Here is a 17,050-nt window from a genome sequence, read left to right on the forward strand (position 1 = left end):
TTTTTCACAGGGTTATGACATGTTCACTCTCACACTGAATTAAATTTCGGTCATACATCATCTGCTCCAACAGCAAGACATACCCAAGATGTTTTGCATGTGCAGCAGCGCAGGCCAACATCAAAAAAATCAGAGGAAATCCTATTTTCACACGTGCAAATGTACACCGTTACATACCCACAGCAGCTCGTGGGCACCCACCTAATGGTATTGTCTGAAGATCCACTGACAACTAGTCGATCCCTGTACTGGAGGCATGCAATGCCACGCTTGTGCCCGTTTAGAGTACGAACAAACTCGCACGTACTTGTACTCCAGACCTGCAAAACACAAGATGAACACTCCTCTGAGAATTATGCCCAAAGTTTTTGAATTTCAGCAGAAGCCGTTACAAATTCATAAACTGCTATTGCACATGGAGTCAATGAGAAAAGTTGAGGGGCGTGACATATCAAATAATTTCAGGTTGTAGAAACCGTCCTAAATTATTTCAAAAGCTAGATTACGGTTGAGCCTTGATAAGTTAGTAAGTGTTTTTAAAAGTGGAAGTTCTCACATACACCAAACCCCCACATTCGTTTACCAAAGGCATTGCTAGCAATCTACTAGTAAGAGAAGGCCAAAACCGTGGCCCGTGAAAGTTTGGTGGCTGCTCCATTCTCAACATTAAACAGTTCAATCAACTTTGCCCATTTTTAATGAACTGTAATTGAAGTTGTTACGTAGAGTATCCAGTGGCTCATTTTCCAACACAGAGTGCAGCAGGATGTCTGGCAGATATTTGGACATTAAACTGCCAAGAGCTTTTTGGCAGAGTCTAAGGTAGCTCTGGTTCTAGAGAGGGAAGGGTGGAAACGCCTTTGTTACATTAATACACTCTGGGTAACTCAAATCTTCTGGTATGTAATAGCCTTCAAATAGAGCCTCTTAATTCTTCAAATATGGCAAAGTCTGGTTGAGCAGCTGCAAAGGCGTGGTGAGGAAAGGCAAGCGCTGATAAATTTCACATCTGGAACAGGACTGCCAATTGAAATAAAAAAAATACCGCTTGGAAAAAGGCACAAAATGTGCCACATTTAACAAACAAACCGATCTTGAGACTGGAGTTCAAACAGCAAATGGGCTTGACTTTTTTGCAATTGTACGACAGAAGCCACAAAAATGTTACAAGCCTCGTTATGCGCATAAAGACATTAACAGCTAGCAAGGGGGAGCAGCTCGCTCCACGGTCAAGGAAAAGGCACAGAACTGCTTATGAACACCTTGGCGATTCAGAGTTGAACAACGCTCGGAAGCTCTTCCGGCGTGGTAAGCATGCAGTCCTAGATTAGAGCTCTGCCAACTTACTTTAATGGTCCTGTCACCTGACGCTGACACGATATACTTGTCATCGAAATCTACCACGTTAACGGCAGCCCGATGGCCAACTAAGACACGGCGCAGGGTGATGTCAGTAGGTGATGCCATATCCCAAACGGCAATTGATCTGTCCTTTGAGCACGTCACCATTAAGCCGTTGCTGAACCTCAAATGAAGCACTGCTTCATTGTGATGAATCAACGTGTTCAGAACTTCACCTGTATTTACATCCCAAACTCTGCAAAAGAAAAGGATTTTGTTCCAAATGAAGGGTGATGGCTACGCACGGTACAAAGCCTAAACATGTACGAGTCTGCTACTGTCTCTGATGGAGAGCTCTCTGGTTGTTTAACATCTCTTAGGGTCTGGGGGAAGGCAGGAAGATGGGTGCTGGGGAAGTATCCTCGTTCACGTCTCAGATTCACAAGCAACAATTAAGAGCAGTGAACAATTAGGCCAGGAAATGCCTAAGCTGGGACCGCTGCTAAGAGAAAGATCCGCTTAACAATTCTACAACTCTTCCAGGATGACTAAAGCTTCCATGACATATAAATTGATGGAAAAGACCAAAACAAATACTACCCCATATGGGTTTTTTTTCCAGCTTTACACCATTCATTCAGATTTCGCACACGCCAGTAGCAATTGGGATGTCGCACCCTCCGGGGCTACCTACTAGCTTACAGAAAGTGACAAATCCCTACTTAATTTACGGTACTTGAAGGGTGTTTAGATCAGCTCTTCACTTTTGAACTAGAGATTGACATTGGCATTCCAATGCAAGACACCAGGAGGAGACAAGGCCCTTCCACTGGACAGTACCGGAGCATCTTTATATTGGACATCTACTGACCATTGAATTCATAGAAGAATTTAAACTCAGTATCATCAAAATTGCAGTCAGACAAGTGCTCCATCTACACCAAAATCCCTTTAATTAATAGTCATAATTAAGAGATGTCAGCCGGTACTACAAGAAACCCTTCAGGATATGCCTTGAATCACTCAGGTCACATTCCTTCTAAGTTCTTAACACTAAAAAAATGGGACAGATTGGGGAAAAAAAAATATTGAATGTGATGCTTTGCCAAGTATGAATATCTTGGTTTTGGAATAGTAGTACCACGCTCATATTAGGGATATTTTCTGATATTTAGAGATTATTGTAAATATTCCCAGCCCTGATACTCCAATGATTTTTGTGCAAAAACTTAACACCCAAGCACTCACCTCACTGTCGAATCTGAAGATCCAGTTACAATGACTCTTTCATCATACTGAAGACAAAGAACTGAGCCAGTATGTCCCGTTAATACTTTCAAGCACTCCAAGCTTGTTTTGTCCCAAATCTGTTAAAAACAGTAAGTACAAACGGCTTATCAAGCTCAAGAACATGGACCCAAGACTCGAACATTGCCGCAACAGCGAAGGAAGGAAGAAAATTGGAGACAGCGGGAAGAATCCCTGGGCAGTTTGCCTGTCTGAACAGTGGGGCTGTCCTCCCTTGGCGTTTGAGGAAGCCTTGATGCAAGTTTTTGACAGAACAGTGAAATAACCAATACATAAAAGCCTGTTTTGCAAAAGGAAATGCCACGGACGATTAGCATGAAAGCAACCTACTAGCACGGAAGCAAGCTTCCAGCAATGACAAAAGACACAGCGGCACATGCGTTCTTCATTCATGTCACGAGAACGCTGATTTCACAAGCATTTCTTTGTGGTCAATAGTATTGATCTCTGGCTGGCAGTCCCCAAAGTTTCCAGAGCAAAGCGCAGGCGAGAACTTCGCCAGGCTACAGAAGACATCCCCATCCTCATAAACCCTGCACAGATAAATACTGTCCCATGAAGAGACAAGAGAAATCAAGGAAATGCAAAGCAGCTGGCTTTTCCAAGGCAGAATTACCCACTTACCTCGAGGAAAAAGACTGAAAAAAAGTGTTTACCTTGATGGAGTTATCTCGTAGGCCACTGATAATCTTTTCATCATCATACTGTAAACAGTAGACGCCTTTGCTGTTTTCAGAGCGGCACTGAATCCTTTGCAAATTATGTCGCCCACATCGCCAGTTAGATTCTATAGTCTGCCAAGAGGGGGAACAATCAGGAGTTAGGCACAAGGCTGCAGGCTCGAGCATGACTACCTCCAACGCAGACCCAGCAATCTTTCCACTTTGACATCCGTCATCCTTAAATTTGAAGTATATGAAACTTAAATGTATCTTTTCTCCCCATCCCCCAGTAAAAATACACAAACCGCAATGAATTAGAATTAGGAATTTTATGATTTGTCAGGACAAAAAGCTGTGTTTAGTGGTGAAAATTATGGTCAACTATCTTTAACGAGAATTTCTAAAGCAGCCATTAGAGAGATACATGTCACAACAATTTCGTGTCCGTCGTCGTCCCCCCCCCCCATATTTACACGATCACCTGACATAAGCAGTAAAGTTTAAACCAGGAGGTCATACGGTGCCACGTTGAGCCTCACCAGAGTAACTAACACTACAGAACTGCCGAGTCCAACAGGGGGGTCGTTACAGGAGTTCGTGGATCTTTCCTTCCCCTCCCCAATCATTTCACCTATTAACTGCTGTTACACATCTTAGAAAGGGATTTCGAGATATGAAAGCCTCCTCTAAGCACCTTAAAGCCTGATAAAAATAAAACTGAACAGGGACTAGAAGGTTTCAAATAATCCAAGCTTAATTTTTTTTCCTCCCTCTTAAAATCTGCGGAAGTGTAATTCTCAACATTTTCATTCTGAGAAATACGTTTAAGGAAAGCGACCTGACGCCTTAAAAAGCCACAAACTATTTCACAGCAGAACCAGGACAATTTCCATGTTTTGATCGGCTTTATTACTTGTAAAAGACCCAACGCTGATTTCAAAGAAATGTGGGATTTTGGATAGAAAATTCGTAACAACAATCATAAGAGAATCCACGCACAGAGCTCCAGGCCACCACCTGCAGTACCTAGGCAGGCTGGGATGCTTTCCGTCCTCCAGTGTAGGCACCAGAACAGGCCATTTATTTAGCTGTTTCCCTGGGATCCCCCCCAAACACTTCATGGAAACCTGGGGAGAAAGCCGATCGACTGCCAGTTTGTTTGCAAAAGCACATTTATAACCAAATGCTAACTTTCAAAGCAACAGCAGGCACGTCCGCAGCTCCTCCAAGACTGGAAAAACAACTGAAACGCTTATTAAAGACAAAAGTGCAGTGCAACTATGACGTCCCAATTCTAGGAAAACGCGTCTGCTCCAAGGGAAAACTAACCTACCACTTTGTTTTCCACGCATTTGCTCCTTCAATTGTCTCCCATTATACAATTTGGAGAGAATTATACGTAGTCATAATACAAACCTGATGTGCCACAGGAATTTGTCTAAATCGTAAGCACTAAGAGACGCTTCTAGAGGCGCACGCTGACAAGTTATTCATCCCCTCTCATTCTCTTCCAATTTGGTGGGGCAGCTAATGAAATTAAGATAGCGAGTCATCTGTCAGTTTGGGATCAGCTTTTCTGGCCAGCTAGCGCGCTGCCGATTGTCAGACTGGGAACTGGGCTTAAAACGTTCAAATCCGACACTGCGGTGGCTCAGCCTTGGACTCCTGCCTTGAAGGTAGCAGACTGCTCACTACGCTACTCGCTCAGCGCGGGATGGAGGTTTCCAGGAGGAAGGACGGGCAATTCTCAAGCTTGCTCCGAAGATTTATCATCTGCGCTAGGAGGGCAGAACTGCAACTCGTTAACTCCTTTGCTGCTACAGGGGTGACCCTCGGAAACAGGAGAGGATTGTAGACATTAATAGCATGAACCAATATAATCATAGATCTGAAGGCAAGATATTTTAAAATGTGATGCTAACACCGAAGACACGGGAGACAAAGCATCACCGATTTGATTTAGCCAATTTAAATAGTTTTAGAAACCATATACGTTCAGATATTCAATTCTAAGAAGTCTTAAGGGGGAGTTTCCCTTAAAGCAACGTTCTTGGGAAGGTCTGAAATAAGCAGTTGTACATAACGTGCGCCGGCTGACTCTAGCTGCTGAGCGCTCAAACACCGTTTGAGCACTTTCACGCTTCAGCTTCCTGCGACAGTGATTACCGACAGCTACAGAACACATTAAGAGGACCACAAATCAGAAATGTTGCTTGTAACCGGTTCCTAAACCGAACAGCAGTCAGTAAAAGTACGCTCACCAGACATTGGGGACATTAGCTGGCTTAATTCGTAGAAGTTCACTATAGGAAGCTACTTAATAAGCTCCCCATAAGAAAATGCTGGCTTCAAATACAAGCAGCTAAAGTATTATTTATATCTATGTGAAGGCACGATAGAGCAGTAAGTCATACGCAGGTGCACGTTTTAATTCTGTGAATAGATGTCATTTCATTTAGACGTTATACGGTGTGGCTACTGTGGGAAAATACTTCATGTTTTTCGAGAACTTGTAAAATACCCTTACACTGCGTAAATTTTCAATACGCTGGGAAAGTAGCCACGATACACAGAGAATATACAGCAGCATTTCAATTGGCAATAGAGTGAAAACAGATGTGGACGTATAGAGAAATAACATTATTTTAGATGACTAAATACGGCCGAGTGGGTGGGCAACCTGGAGGACCCTCCAAAAAGGAACATGTTTAATACAATACCGGCAACCACATTAAAGCGTCTTGCGATAGGAAATTTCTGGTTGTTACTGAATAGCGCAGTTAGTAAAAGTCTTCATCTGCAACCTCCTTCCAGGAGATATCTTCATAAACGGCGTATACGCCGAGTAGGAAGGCATGCACGTACGAGGAAGACTTTGCTGTGTTTTATGGATTGTGACAAGCATCAGGGAGTCGGCGCTGAAGACACCGCACGGCTTATTTGCGTATTTACGGTACCAAACCTAACGCCAATACATGCAACACCCACTACTGTATTTTCTACAGATCCCCTCAAAGTCTCCACGAGAAATGCCTCTAAACTTGGGGTTCACAATGAAAAGCAAGATGTCGCAGAACACTATTTCCTGAGTTCACACACACAGAAAAAAAAAGTTTCTCGCACTTTCCTAAAAGCTCACTAGAGCAATAGCAGCAAGGAGCTGACAAGTGCTGCATAACCAACAAAATCTGGACATACAGGGGATAAAGACCAAGCACGAAGCCAAAGCATCTGCCACAGCAGGAGAGCCATTTGGCAGCTGAAGAAATGCATAAATGGATTTAAAAAAAAAAAAAAGGCATTTAGAGAGAAAAATACACATAGAAAATAGTCCAAGATGTAGAGGTATAGCCAAGCCTCGACCATGCCAGAATACGTTCACTGGTTCAAAGATGCACAGTGAAAAAAGATGCAATTCATCTGGATTAACAGTTGGACCATTAACTATACATTGGAAGCCTTAAGGATAATCTACTAGGAACAGGTTTTTTTCCCATTTGATAATGTACACTGTGTTCAGCTCCTTGGCTAAAAATTGCATTTTTATCCTTGTGAATGTTATTGCGGAGTAAGTGGGTTTATCTTAATCCCATAAACCAAGGGGTTTCTGTTCCCTCTGAATACACACTTCTCCTGCAGGACAAATGGGGCAGAAAAAAGAAAAAGGAACATTACACATTTGTTACATCCGTCGGGATTTTTCCTGAAGCATGAGGCATTTACACCGGGGGCATGTTCTTCACATGCTTTCTTCGAAGAGAAAATAGAAAATCCCTCCTGACTGTGGCAGAGGAAAGGCAGAAGCAAATGAACTTATGTCATTGGGGTAGAGAGGGCTCAGTATTTCATTCATTATGAAGAGGGTTTGATAAGCAAAGACAAAACGATAGCTTGGCCATGGCACCAGGCTCCCTGCATCTTTGAGGTCTTTCCTCTCGGACTTTCTAAAGATGCTACACCATAAGGGGGGGGGGAAACCAGCATCAAGCTCTTGAAGGATTCCCTTAATCCTGGCTTGTGTCTGGAATTCACTGTTGGGTCTCCAAGCTGCTGTTAGACAGCGAGGGCGACCAAAGAGCATTTGTAGTCTCTGTATCAGCCTGAAGAAGAAAGGCTACGTGATGCTGATTACCTAGAAGGCTTCAACTGGTTCTCAAGAGGAATCTGCAGTGAGCTAGCTGTCCTGTCCTTCCCACAACAGCATAAACCACGAGGTTTCTGACCACACAGGGATGACTGCCTCCCAGCAACAGATGACAAACCGCACCAGCAGCAAAGCCTCCTTCCAAAGCAGCCCACAGAGGGATAAAAACCCTGCAAGGAAAGAGCATCACCGTCTTTCTTGTGAGTGTCATCACTTTTATAAACCACTGCTAAGGAGCTAAGTGCCGGTGGTAGGCATGCAGCAGCAAAGACGACTAAAAACTCACAGACCACAGGAACTGGATCAGCACTGGGGCAGGTACTGTGCAAGGACAGCAACGAAAGCCCTGTGCCAAAGCAGCACGGCAGAAAAAGGACTCGGGCTGTATCCACCATCCCTTTCATCCAACACCTCCTCTTCAGACCAGCTGCATAATGGAAGTGATGAACAAGAAAATGATGTGGTCAGTAAGGTCTGCAGAGCTCACGTCTCAAGGGAGAAGCTGCAGAGTTTTGGCTGCAGGCACGGTATACCTAATTACACATTCACTAAGACCTCCGCATATTGTCCCCGGAGCCAGCAGACACGTCTTTGGAAGCCAGCAGCAGGGTATACAGACGTCCGTACCAACATCTTAAACATAAATTGGCACTGCTGTTCAAAGAGAGAACACCAAGTGAAGTGCTGTGAACCATTCACCACCGCATCTTGCCATTTATTATCCCGCTTTTACCATTAAGCTCATTGCCTTTCGCTGGTAATTCTCTTACCCTGTTTCACGAAAAAGCTGAACCAACATGATTCACGCTACGCTACAGGACTCAGAAGGGTGACTAGATTTGGATTTTACTCTCAAAATGCTTTGAGGGCAGCAGCTGTACAACTGGGAGCTGCATGAGCTCTGTCCCTCATTTGGGAGCTGTTTAGTATGTAAGTTAAAATTTATACATTCATGATCTGAAAATGCAGGCACTGCTCCTCATCAAAACAATTTGAGCTTTCCACTACCAAGAATTCTTTATATTTTAGATTATTTACAATTAAAACTAAGTGAAAGTCCAGAAAAAAAAAAAAGAAAAAAAAAAAAAAGAAAAACACCAAAATAAAAAGTGACATGGAAGAAATTGTTGCCATTTTACATGGGCAGAGGTAGTAAACATTAACATAGCAAACAAATGCAAAGAAGAAAACCTAAGCAAAAATTAATTCAAAACAGCGATCAATTGATTTTTGGTATTTAGCTCAGTTCACACAAACAGAAGAGTCAAGTAAGAATAAAAACAACCTTCATGAAGAATAACCGAAGCAAGTCTAACAAATAGAGAAATAGGGATTCACTATACCCCACTAACATGTAACGTATGCTAATTTTTATACATGTGTGTGTATATATATATATATACACACAAGTTCAGCGTGCATTTGTTTAATATAAGCAGAAAGGCCCACTTCCATAAAAAGAGCTTGATTTATAAGAATCACAGGATACCCAGGCTATGTTACGAAGAACAGTCTGAAATTAAAGCAAGACCAAAAAACTAAGGGTGTTCTACTGAGAACCACTCCACCCCTGAACGCTACGGGGGCTTTCAGATCAGCTTGGGGTAAAATAACACTTTTAGTATGAACTCCAAGACCAGAAAAAAAAGCCATAAACAGTGAAGTCCAAAAAATCTAAACAACTCTAGAGGAAAAGGAATGGGAAGCTTTCCTTGCAAGTGTTACAATTAAATAACTATTTCTTGGCAGAATTTGAGACCTAAAAATTAAGTTCCTAATGTTTATAGCTGCTTAGATAAGATCCAAATGCGGACAATATAAATTGATGAAGTGTTGACTCTTTCTGCATGCGATTGATCCAATACGTATGAAGCTGCTCAAAGGTCCACCAAGTAAAACTCCCACTGCAGCTTTGCTGAACCCTTTTTAAAGACACATTTAAAAAGAACAGATTGACCCTACGATGCTGAGTGAGATAAATCTGGACAGTGGAATATGACGTAGAGGGGAAGAGGAGAAGACTTGCAAAAACTGCGTTAAAGGCCACTGACATACAAGGAATATAGGAAGTGACTTTGGGAGAAAGCAACATAAACTTAAGTTCCAGACCTAAAGAAGAGTAACTCGGCGTTAGGACTATCTGACTGCCCGGGACGGTGGTAGCGCGTGACTTGTTGGGGGAGACAGAGCACAACACGAGAGGCTTTGATGACTCCCACGTAAAGGAAGTGTAGCTGCATCACGTCCCCGTGCTCTGCCCCGCACCTCTGTCACGGGATGCTGCGCTATAGCCGACCTTTCATCCGACCGGTCCAGTTGTTCTGTCTCCCCAGGGAGGGAGTAAAGAATCCTCTCAACTCCTACTCAGGAGAACCAGGAACTGGAGAATGCTGTCGAACAAAGCAGTTTCTCTTCCCCAAAAGGTCTGTCTTCTCTATCAAGCGCCTCTGCAAACGCAGTCAACAAAGCACAAGATCCCAGAAGAGATTCAAGGGCAGCATCGGATGAAGCAAACCCTTTTCTTCTCTGCAGCTGCAATGATCACAGTAACACCCACTGATGGGTCTCACTGGTTTTCTCTTAAAGGATCCCCCGTTTTCACTGACTTCCAACAACTAGATCCAACGCGCCTAAGAGCAAGATTTCAAGCTTTCAGGTTACAGATACAACATCAAAATATACTAACTCTAAGTGGATTCCTGGTTATACCAAAGCGATAGAGGAGAAGCACTGTAACTTCCAGATCTGGAGAGGAAATCTTAAAAGTAAAAGCCAACAGCAATGAAAACGGAGAGAGGTCCTCCGAGGTGCTTCAATGAGACATGCATCTGGACTGTACACAACACCTGACAAAGAACAACGCTGCTGAAAACCAGAATTATTGCACCTTTTAGGTTCCACTGGAGACAATAACCAAGTTTGTACACAACACCATAAAAATACAAAGTTCTATTTAAACGGGTCGTTATCAGCCCCTATCAGAGCATAGGGGCATTCAAAGTACTCAAACAGGAACAATAAATCCCTCTTCCAAATCTGCAGGAGAAAAACGTCAAGTCTTAAGTTTGCCCATTTGCGGAAAAAAAAAGCAGGCGTGAGGTGGGCAAAGAGAACAAAAAAGCCAAGCCAGGGATCCGTCCCGTGCTAGGGGCACCTAAAGGAGTCTTCTGCCCTGTTCAGATGCGAGAGCCAAAATCTGCCCTGTGCACCGCAAGAGCTTCGTCCCTGCCGCTCAAAAGCCTCTCCTTTCCTTGGCCGGTTTCCTTTTTAAGAAATGCCGTTTGGAAAATGCCTGTGGAGTAGAGATTTCAAAGGCTGGCTGAAAAAACTTGAGGCGTATAATGCTGACCAGATTCTCCCCTCCCCCCCATAAAATTTCTCCAGCATCATAATTAGAACAGCACTAAACAAACCCATTTCCCTCAGAAATCATACACTGCAACTTTCACGAGCAAAGATCTCCCAAAGCTGGCAGCGACTTAGGGCGAGAGTTGACATTCTCCCCTTTTCAAATTTTCCCAAGGCTTTAAAATTTCAGTTCCAGTCCTAAAATCTGAACTTTTTCAAAATTCAGAAGAACACATGGGGTTTATCTGATGGCCCGGTGCCACGCTTTCCTAATGTCTTCAGCAAAATCACATTTTAATTCCTATCTTAATTAGGTGGACCTAAGTCGCCATGGAAACAAGATGAGGGCACTTGCCATGTGCCTAAAGATAAGGGGAACATTTATGAAGTCTTCTCAACTCATCACAAGAAATAGATACTTGTGCTAATCCTGAGAGGAAAACAGAATAGTTGGCCAAGCTTCACAAATAATATGGAAAAAATCCAGGGACTTGGGGTTCTGGAATCAGCAGTATTAAACTTCCCATCCTGGCAACGTGCCGATTAACACGATCCCATTAAAAAAGCTGACCTTCACAACACTTTGGGACGGCACCCGGGCCCAGGATACCCAGCACCAAACAGATCATCTCCATAAACAAGGTCTTGCAAAAGTTTGGTTTTCTAGGACGAGCCCCAAATCAGGTTTTCCCTTTAAAAAGCTCCCAAAGAAGGTTTGGCAATTCAACATCTGACTTGGAGACATTTAAAATTACTGGACCACCTCTTGTGAAATGAAACCTAATTAAATATTTGGCTTCACAGTGGAGGTGGAGCGTAACTGCTTCTTTCCAAGAATTTGGGTTCAGATCTCTAAATGTCCTCTTATTTTCAAATCCAATGATTTCAGAAGTGACATTATGTTCCTAAAATGTGTTTGGCATGAAATAAACAGATACTGGCACTAATAAATTTTCAGAGAGGCAAATCATTGCCTGTATTACCTTGCAGCTAACACCACTCTGTGGTTGCATGGACTTTTGACCCAAAATGCAAATAGAGCCCCAGAGAAAGAATTCAAATTCACTATTTATCATTCCTCATTTTCTCCTTCCACTTGATAATTCAGGTTTTGGAGTACTTCTCAAATTCTGTCAGTCAATCCGAATTAGAGAGCCCATCCTCCTTCAAGCTTATCTCTACCCACAACCCAATTTAGTACCAGCTGCAGTAAATTAATAACTCTTTATCATTAGAAACAGCCTAGCAGAATTTGGTTAATCTTTGTGCTCCACAGGTAAAATGCTGAATGACAAGATTTTTGTGTTACATCAAATATATTTTACTGTATTAAAAAAAAAAAAAAAAAACCAAGGCCTTTGGACACAAGATAAATGTCTTCTATAAATACCTATATAATTATATAAATGCTAATGTGGTAGCCTTCGGCTCATCACTACCTCCCTAAACTCTGACCCTCTGGCAGAAACAGGAAGATCTTATTAAAGGTCCAGGCAAATATTTGAAGAAAAAACATTTTGGTATTCAGAGATACAAAATTCTTCATCACAGCTAAGATGAAAGTCTTATTTAAGAGCTTCTGCGCGTTGCTTTGAAAAATGAAGGAAGGGGAGAAGTATGAAACTGAGGGAGAGCATGACAATCTTAGGTTAAGGGGAGAAAAAAGTTAAGAAGTGCTCCTCATAGCTAAGTTTTGTCGTTATCGTTACTCACCATCTACACCTTTAAACAGTGTTAAAAGCTTCTTTTGACAGTCCTTTAGGGAAGCAATTCGGGAAGAGTGCTTTAAAGGGTGATTTATTAGAAAAATTATAATAGACTTTTAGAAGTGGAAGAATTATTGGACCCTTGACTGTTAGCACAAACGCTAACCCCACTCCAGGTTGGAAACCTGGAAAACAGGAATATTTCAGAAGGCTTGAAGGAAATCTATAAACGGGGCAAAAAATTGCCGAGGCACAATACCCCCGGGTCCTTCTGCCTTCCCCCTCCAGTTCAGCAATTTCAAAGAACCAGGAGTGGGAAACGCACTGCCTGTATAAACTGAGCGGTGATGATTCCGCAAGTAGCCGTAAGTGTTCAAAGAGAGACTTCACCCCTCCAGAAGACCGGACAAAGACGCATTTGTTTCCTAAATTTGGGCAAACAGAGGCTTATTCTTACTCGCTCTTGCTAAAGTGAAGTTCAGAGGCAAGAGCCCACAGCTGCCAGGTCCCGGCTCCTTTCACCTTTACTGCTCTACCGAAGCATCCACGGGCCACAGACGGCGGTGAGGTTAGTTGCCAAGGCTAGTTCCACCCCAAGTGACTATAAACCTATGAAAAACCTTTGATCGTTAGTGGTTGTCAGACATGAGCAAGGAACGGGAAGTACAGAACTCCGGGAGATTTTTTCCCCCTCAACAGCCCTAATTCTGCTTCTTTATTCTTTCCTCCCTCCATCCGAGTTTGAGACACACAGGAGTTTCCCCCGCACGCCCCAGTAATATTTAACATCGTTAAGGATATAAGCATTAGATAGAAACTACGGAAATCAGATGTAAAAGTAGCTGCATTGCCAGACGGTTTGGAATGGGCAGAAACTATGGCAACAGCTTACACTTTACTCTTTGTACACCACAGAAGAGACAACTCTTTTCCCACGCTCATTACTCAACGGTACTATTTTTAGGCTCTAGTGGCACGGCGTGTTTTACATACAGCACGTTCTACCCTTCCAGCTCCGTCTCAGAGCCTGACACGAGATAACCCCTTACTCTGCAGATTCTACACTTAGCACGTCCTCCACCTGCGCATTATATAACGAAAAATAAAAATGTAAGAGTTGAAACTCTGAAATAAAGTTAGGGTTCAAAAGAGTATTACAAAACCGCGTGTGTCAGCTTCCAAATACTGATGCATTTTCTATCCACACTGAATATATGAGCTCGTACTTTTCAGGCAGCGCAGTGCAAATTCTTCTCTTAATTTGAGGGTTTAATATATTTGCTGTTATCTTAATGAAATTTAGGGATTTTTTTTCAAGAAACATGTTCATTACTATGATGTATTTTTAGTGGTATACTTATTTCCCACTCCCGTATATTTAGAGACTGATGATTTTTCCATTTAATGTATTAGCAACAAGCACAGCCTGAGAGTTTGGGGTTTTTTCCTGCTTATTTCATACCGGCAAAACCTGTCCGATTCAGGAGCTTCGTTTCTGTGCGTTGTACTAGCACATCCGCAACAACTAAAGAATGAAAGTATTAAATAGCGGACCGGGACAGCTCAAAGGCTGAATGGCCTCAGAACACCTCTAAGGGACACTCCCATCTCTAATAACAGGAATTCCTATACAAATATTCCCCTTACATCTAAACAAATGGGTTTCAGAAAAATAACTTTTAAAATCTGGGTTATAATAATGCTGAACTCCTTCAGTGTTCTACATCGCCTCAAAGGTCATCTTTTCACCCTGCTTTTCGCCCATTTTCATTACTGACCAATGCCAGAATTTTGCAGAAAGCAAGAAAATATCACGGTAAGTCCTCCTTAATCCCATGGGCTTTTAATCATTGCAATATCACTCTGTCATTCCTGACAGAGAGTAGACATTTCCCTTCAAAAAAATAAAACGTGTATCATTCAGCTCACAAGTAAATATCAAGTTTGATCTTATTTTGCCTAGGCTACATTCCATGCTTAGCTCTTTATCTTTAAATGTTTATAAATTGTGTAGCATGAGTTATAAACAAATATTTGAAAACTGGATGGTGTTTTCCAGCAGATACATTTTACAGTCATGTTAAGAGTTCTGAATAATTTTGTTTACCGAGTGCCAAGCAACACTAACTCACATTTGCCATAGCAGAATGATTCCATTAGTTCACATCTGTCTTAAACATCAAAACGCTTGTTTCCCCCACTAATGAATTTCAGACCAATAATTTCACATCCATCACGTGGCTGAAATAAATCCATTACGGGCTGTGGTATAACTCAAGAGTTTTGTGGTGCGTAGACAGCAAACCGAGCAAGACAGATTTCCTGCTGGTAGGCAGAATACCAAGATGACCCTGGTTTATCAGAAACATTTTAAAACTAAGTGAGCAAGCCCAACTTTGTAAAGTTAAACAAGATAAGCACAATTTTACGTCAAAGAAAAGAACAGTCATTTCTACAGTCTTTTTACCACCGATATCCTTAACTTTGTTTATCGTTGAAGTACTGATTGTACTCATCAAACCACTCAAGGGGGAAAAAGAATCCCCTACCCCAAAGGAAGCTGCATTTGCAACAGTGAATGCTTTAGAAGTAATAAGGTACTAAATGAGCAATGCTTTAAATGATCGGTGTTTAAGGCGTTAACCCTCAGGTCACTTTCTAAGTGAGCACCACCAATATATTAGAACATTCAGCAATACGTGGAATTGTCTTGGTAGTAAGTTTCCTGAAACAGCTATTTGATTAAAATCCATAGTCCCAGAAGAGTTCCAAAAATCTTTAAACGCAGAAAAGATGGTGTTAACACTTACAGTAACACGTTAACGCCCGTACTGCGGCAGTAAGCTGCTGAGGGTATTTTTTACATTGTCTGAGAGCCAGAGCTCACGAAGCAGTAGGGATACAGATAGATATGACAGTTCATTGCTCCAACATGCACCGGCTTTGAAACACTAACAACATATAACATTATTTCTCCTGCAGGTATTATATATAAGAAAACGTACCTCTATATCCTGTATTATCTTTGGGTATAAGGACCTGTAAAATGAATTTGGGGGGCCATCTGTTGGTCTGTTTTTAAACAGGTACTGATCCCTGGAAAGAACCAGAAACATGTTGTTCAATTTTCCACAAAGAATCCAAACTTTAAAGGAATTCAAAATCTGCACAGAACAAAACCTTATGATATATTCTCACAGAGTCCTCGTAAGAATTTTTAGTATTGCCGCTACAACCCTTGTGACTTTAAAACTTGACAGCTGCATTTAAAATGTCCAAGACTACAAAAATAATAGGTGTTTTTCCTTATGGTTTTCCAAATTAGGGTTCACTGCTTCATAAGGCTTTTTAAGCCTGCAGGGTGTCGTCCTCTTGCTCTTACAATATGCCTTGCATTTTCTCAGGGACACCACTAGAGAGCACAGAAAAGCAGGTTTCTAAAGCAGAACACACCTCATCTCTTCAGATACTCGCAAAGGATAGAAAACCTCCACGGCCACAAAAATAAGCGTTTTTTCTTTGAGAGAGGCTTCTGCAGCCCAGTCAGCTCTTTTACATTTTAAGCAAAAAAAAAAAAAAAAAAAAGTTTAATTAGAAATACTTCACTCGAAAAAAGCCCTGCAAAACATGCTGTTGGTAGTTTTTGTGAGCCGATTCTAAACATTAGCTCTCCCTGCAAAACGGAAATTACAAATTTGCAGACAGACTTGCCGCAAGAAAGCAAGTGTTGGAAGACACTGGTGCACAAAAGGACAGGGAACAAAGCCAAAGTAGAAACGGGAGCTGACAGCTTTCGCCGTAGCTACTAACCCCCCTCTAGTCCATGGCACAGCTAAGGATATCGGTGATCCCAATTTACTATAAGCTTACTTTTTAGCAGAGCTCATGGTTAGGGAAACGTGTGAAGGAAGACACTGTAAAAGGTGAATTGAGTTATTGTCAAGGTACTTACCATCCCCTTCTTTCTGACAGTCCCTTCCATAGCGGATCTGTGCGTACCATTCTTTCAATCAATTTTTTCCATAGCATTCCCTCAGAGATGACTCTCTGCCATTCCTTACACACCAGCTCTGCTGCACAGAGTGATCTGGCATCAAGGTAGGAAAGGATGTTTTCTGCTATGTGATCTAAGCCTTGCTCTACAAAAAAATAAAGGCAAGCAAAACGTCAATCACTTCACAGTAAACTACTAAACAAGTTTTGCAATACATTCAGAGAAAGCCAACACAGCTTTAAGGCACTGGAGCAACATGATAATTAAATTATCATACGCAGAAGCGCCAGTTACAAATTAATCCAAACAGGTACACCAAAATATCTCTAACACTTTACTCCTTTCCTGGTACAGCCTGCCTACTGGACTGTCCCATTTCCACAGAGTGAGAATGAGCGTAAACCAAAATTCAGCATTCTGCAAGCAGCAGAAAACATTTTGCTGCTTCTGGGCACAGAATTCTGGACTTTTTGAGCATGTAATGCATTGGGCTACATGGTTCAAAAAGATCATCTTCAAGCAGATGCTTCACTAAGCCGCAGTCATG

The 17,050-nt window shown here is 42.1% G+C and overlaps 1 protein-coding gene across 1 annotated transcript in view; it reads right to left on the reverse strand.

Moving 5' to 3' along the window:
- The window catches only part of FBXW11 (F-box and WD repeat domain containing 11), an 80,174-nt gene that overhangs the window by 9,559 nt on the left and 53,565 nt on the right, over positions 1 to 17,050 (reverse strand). The window contains exons 5-10 of the mRNA XM_082489999.1: positions 16,462 to 16,648; positions 15,515 to 15,605; positions 3,306 to 3,443; positions 2,590 to 2,708; positions 1,348 to 1,597; positions 202 to 320 (exon numbers count right to left, since the gene is read on the reverse strand). Of these exons, the coding sequence (XP_082346125.1) occupies positions 202 to 320; positions 1,348 to 1,597; positions 2,590 to 2,708; positions 3,306 to 3,443; positions 15,515 to 15,605; positions 16,462 to 16,648 (904 nt within the window). The remainder of the gene's footprint in view (positions 1 to 201; positions 321 to 1,347; positions 1,598 to 2,589; positions 2,709 to 3,305; positions 3,444 to 15,514; positions 15,606 to 16,461; positions 16,649 to 17,050) is intronic.

This window comes from Vanellus vanellus (genome assembly GCF_965231255.1).
Source record: "Vanellus vanellus genome assembly, chromosome: 13".
In the NCBI taxonomy this organism is placed as follows: Eukaryota; Metazoa; Chordata; class Aves; order Charadriiformes; family Charadriidae; genus Vanellus; species Vanellus vanellus.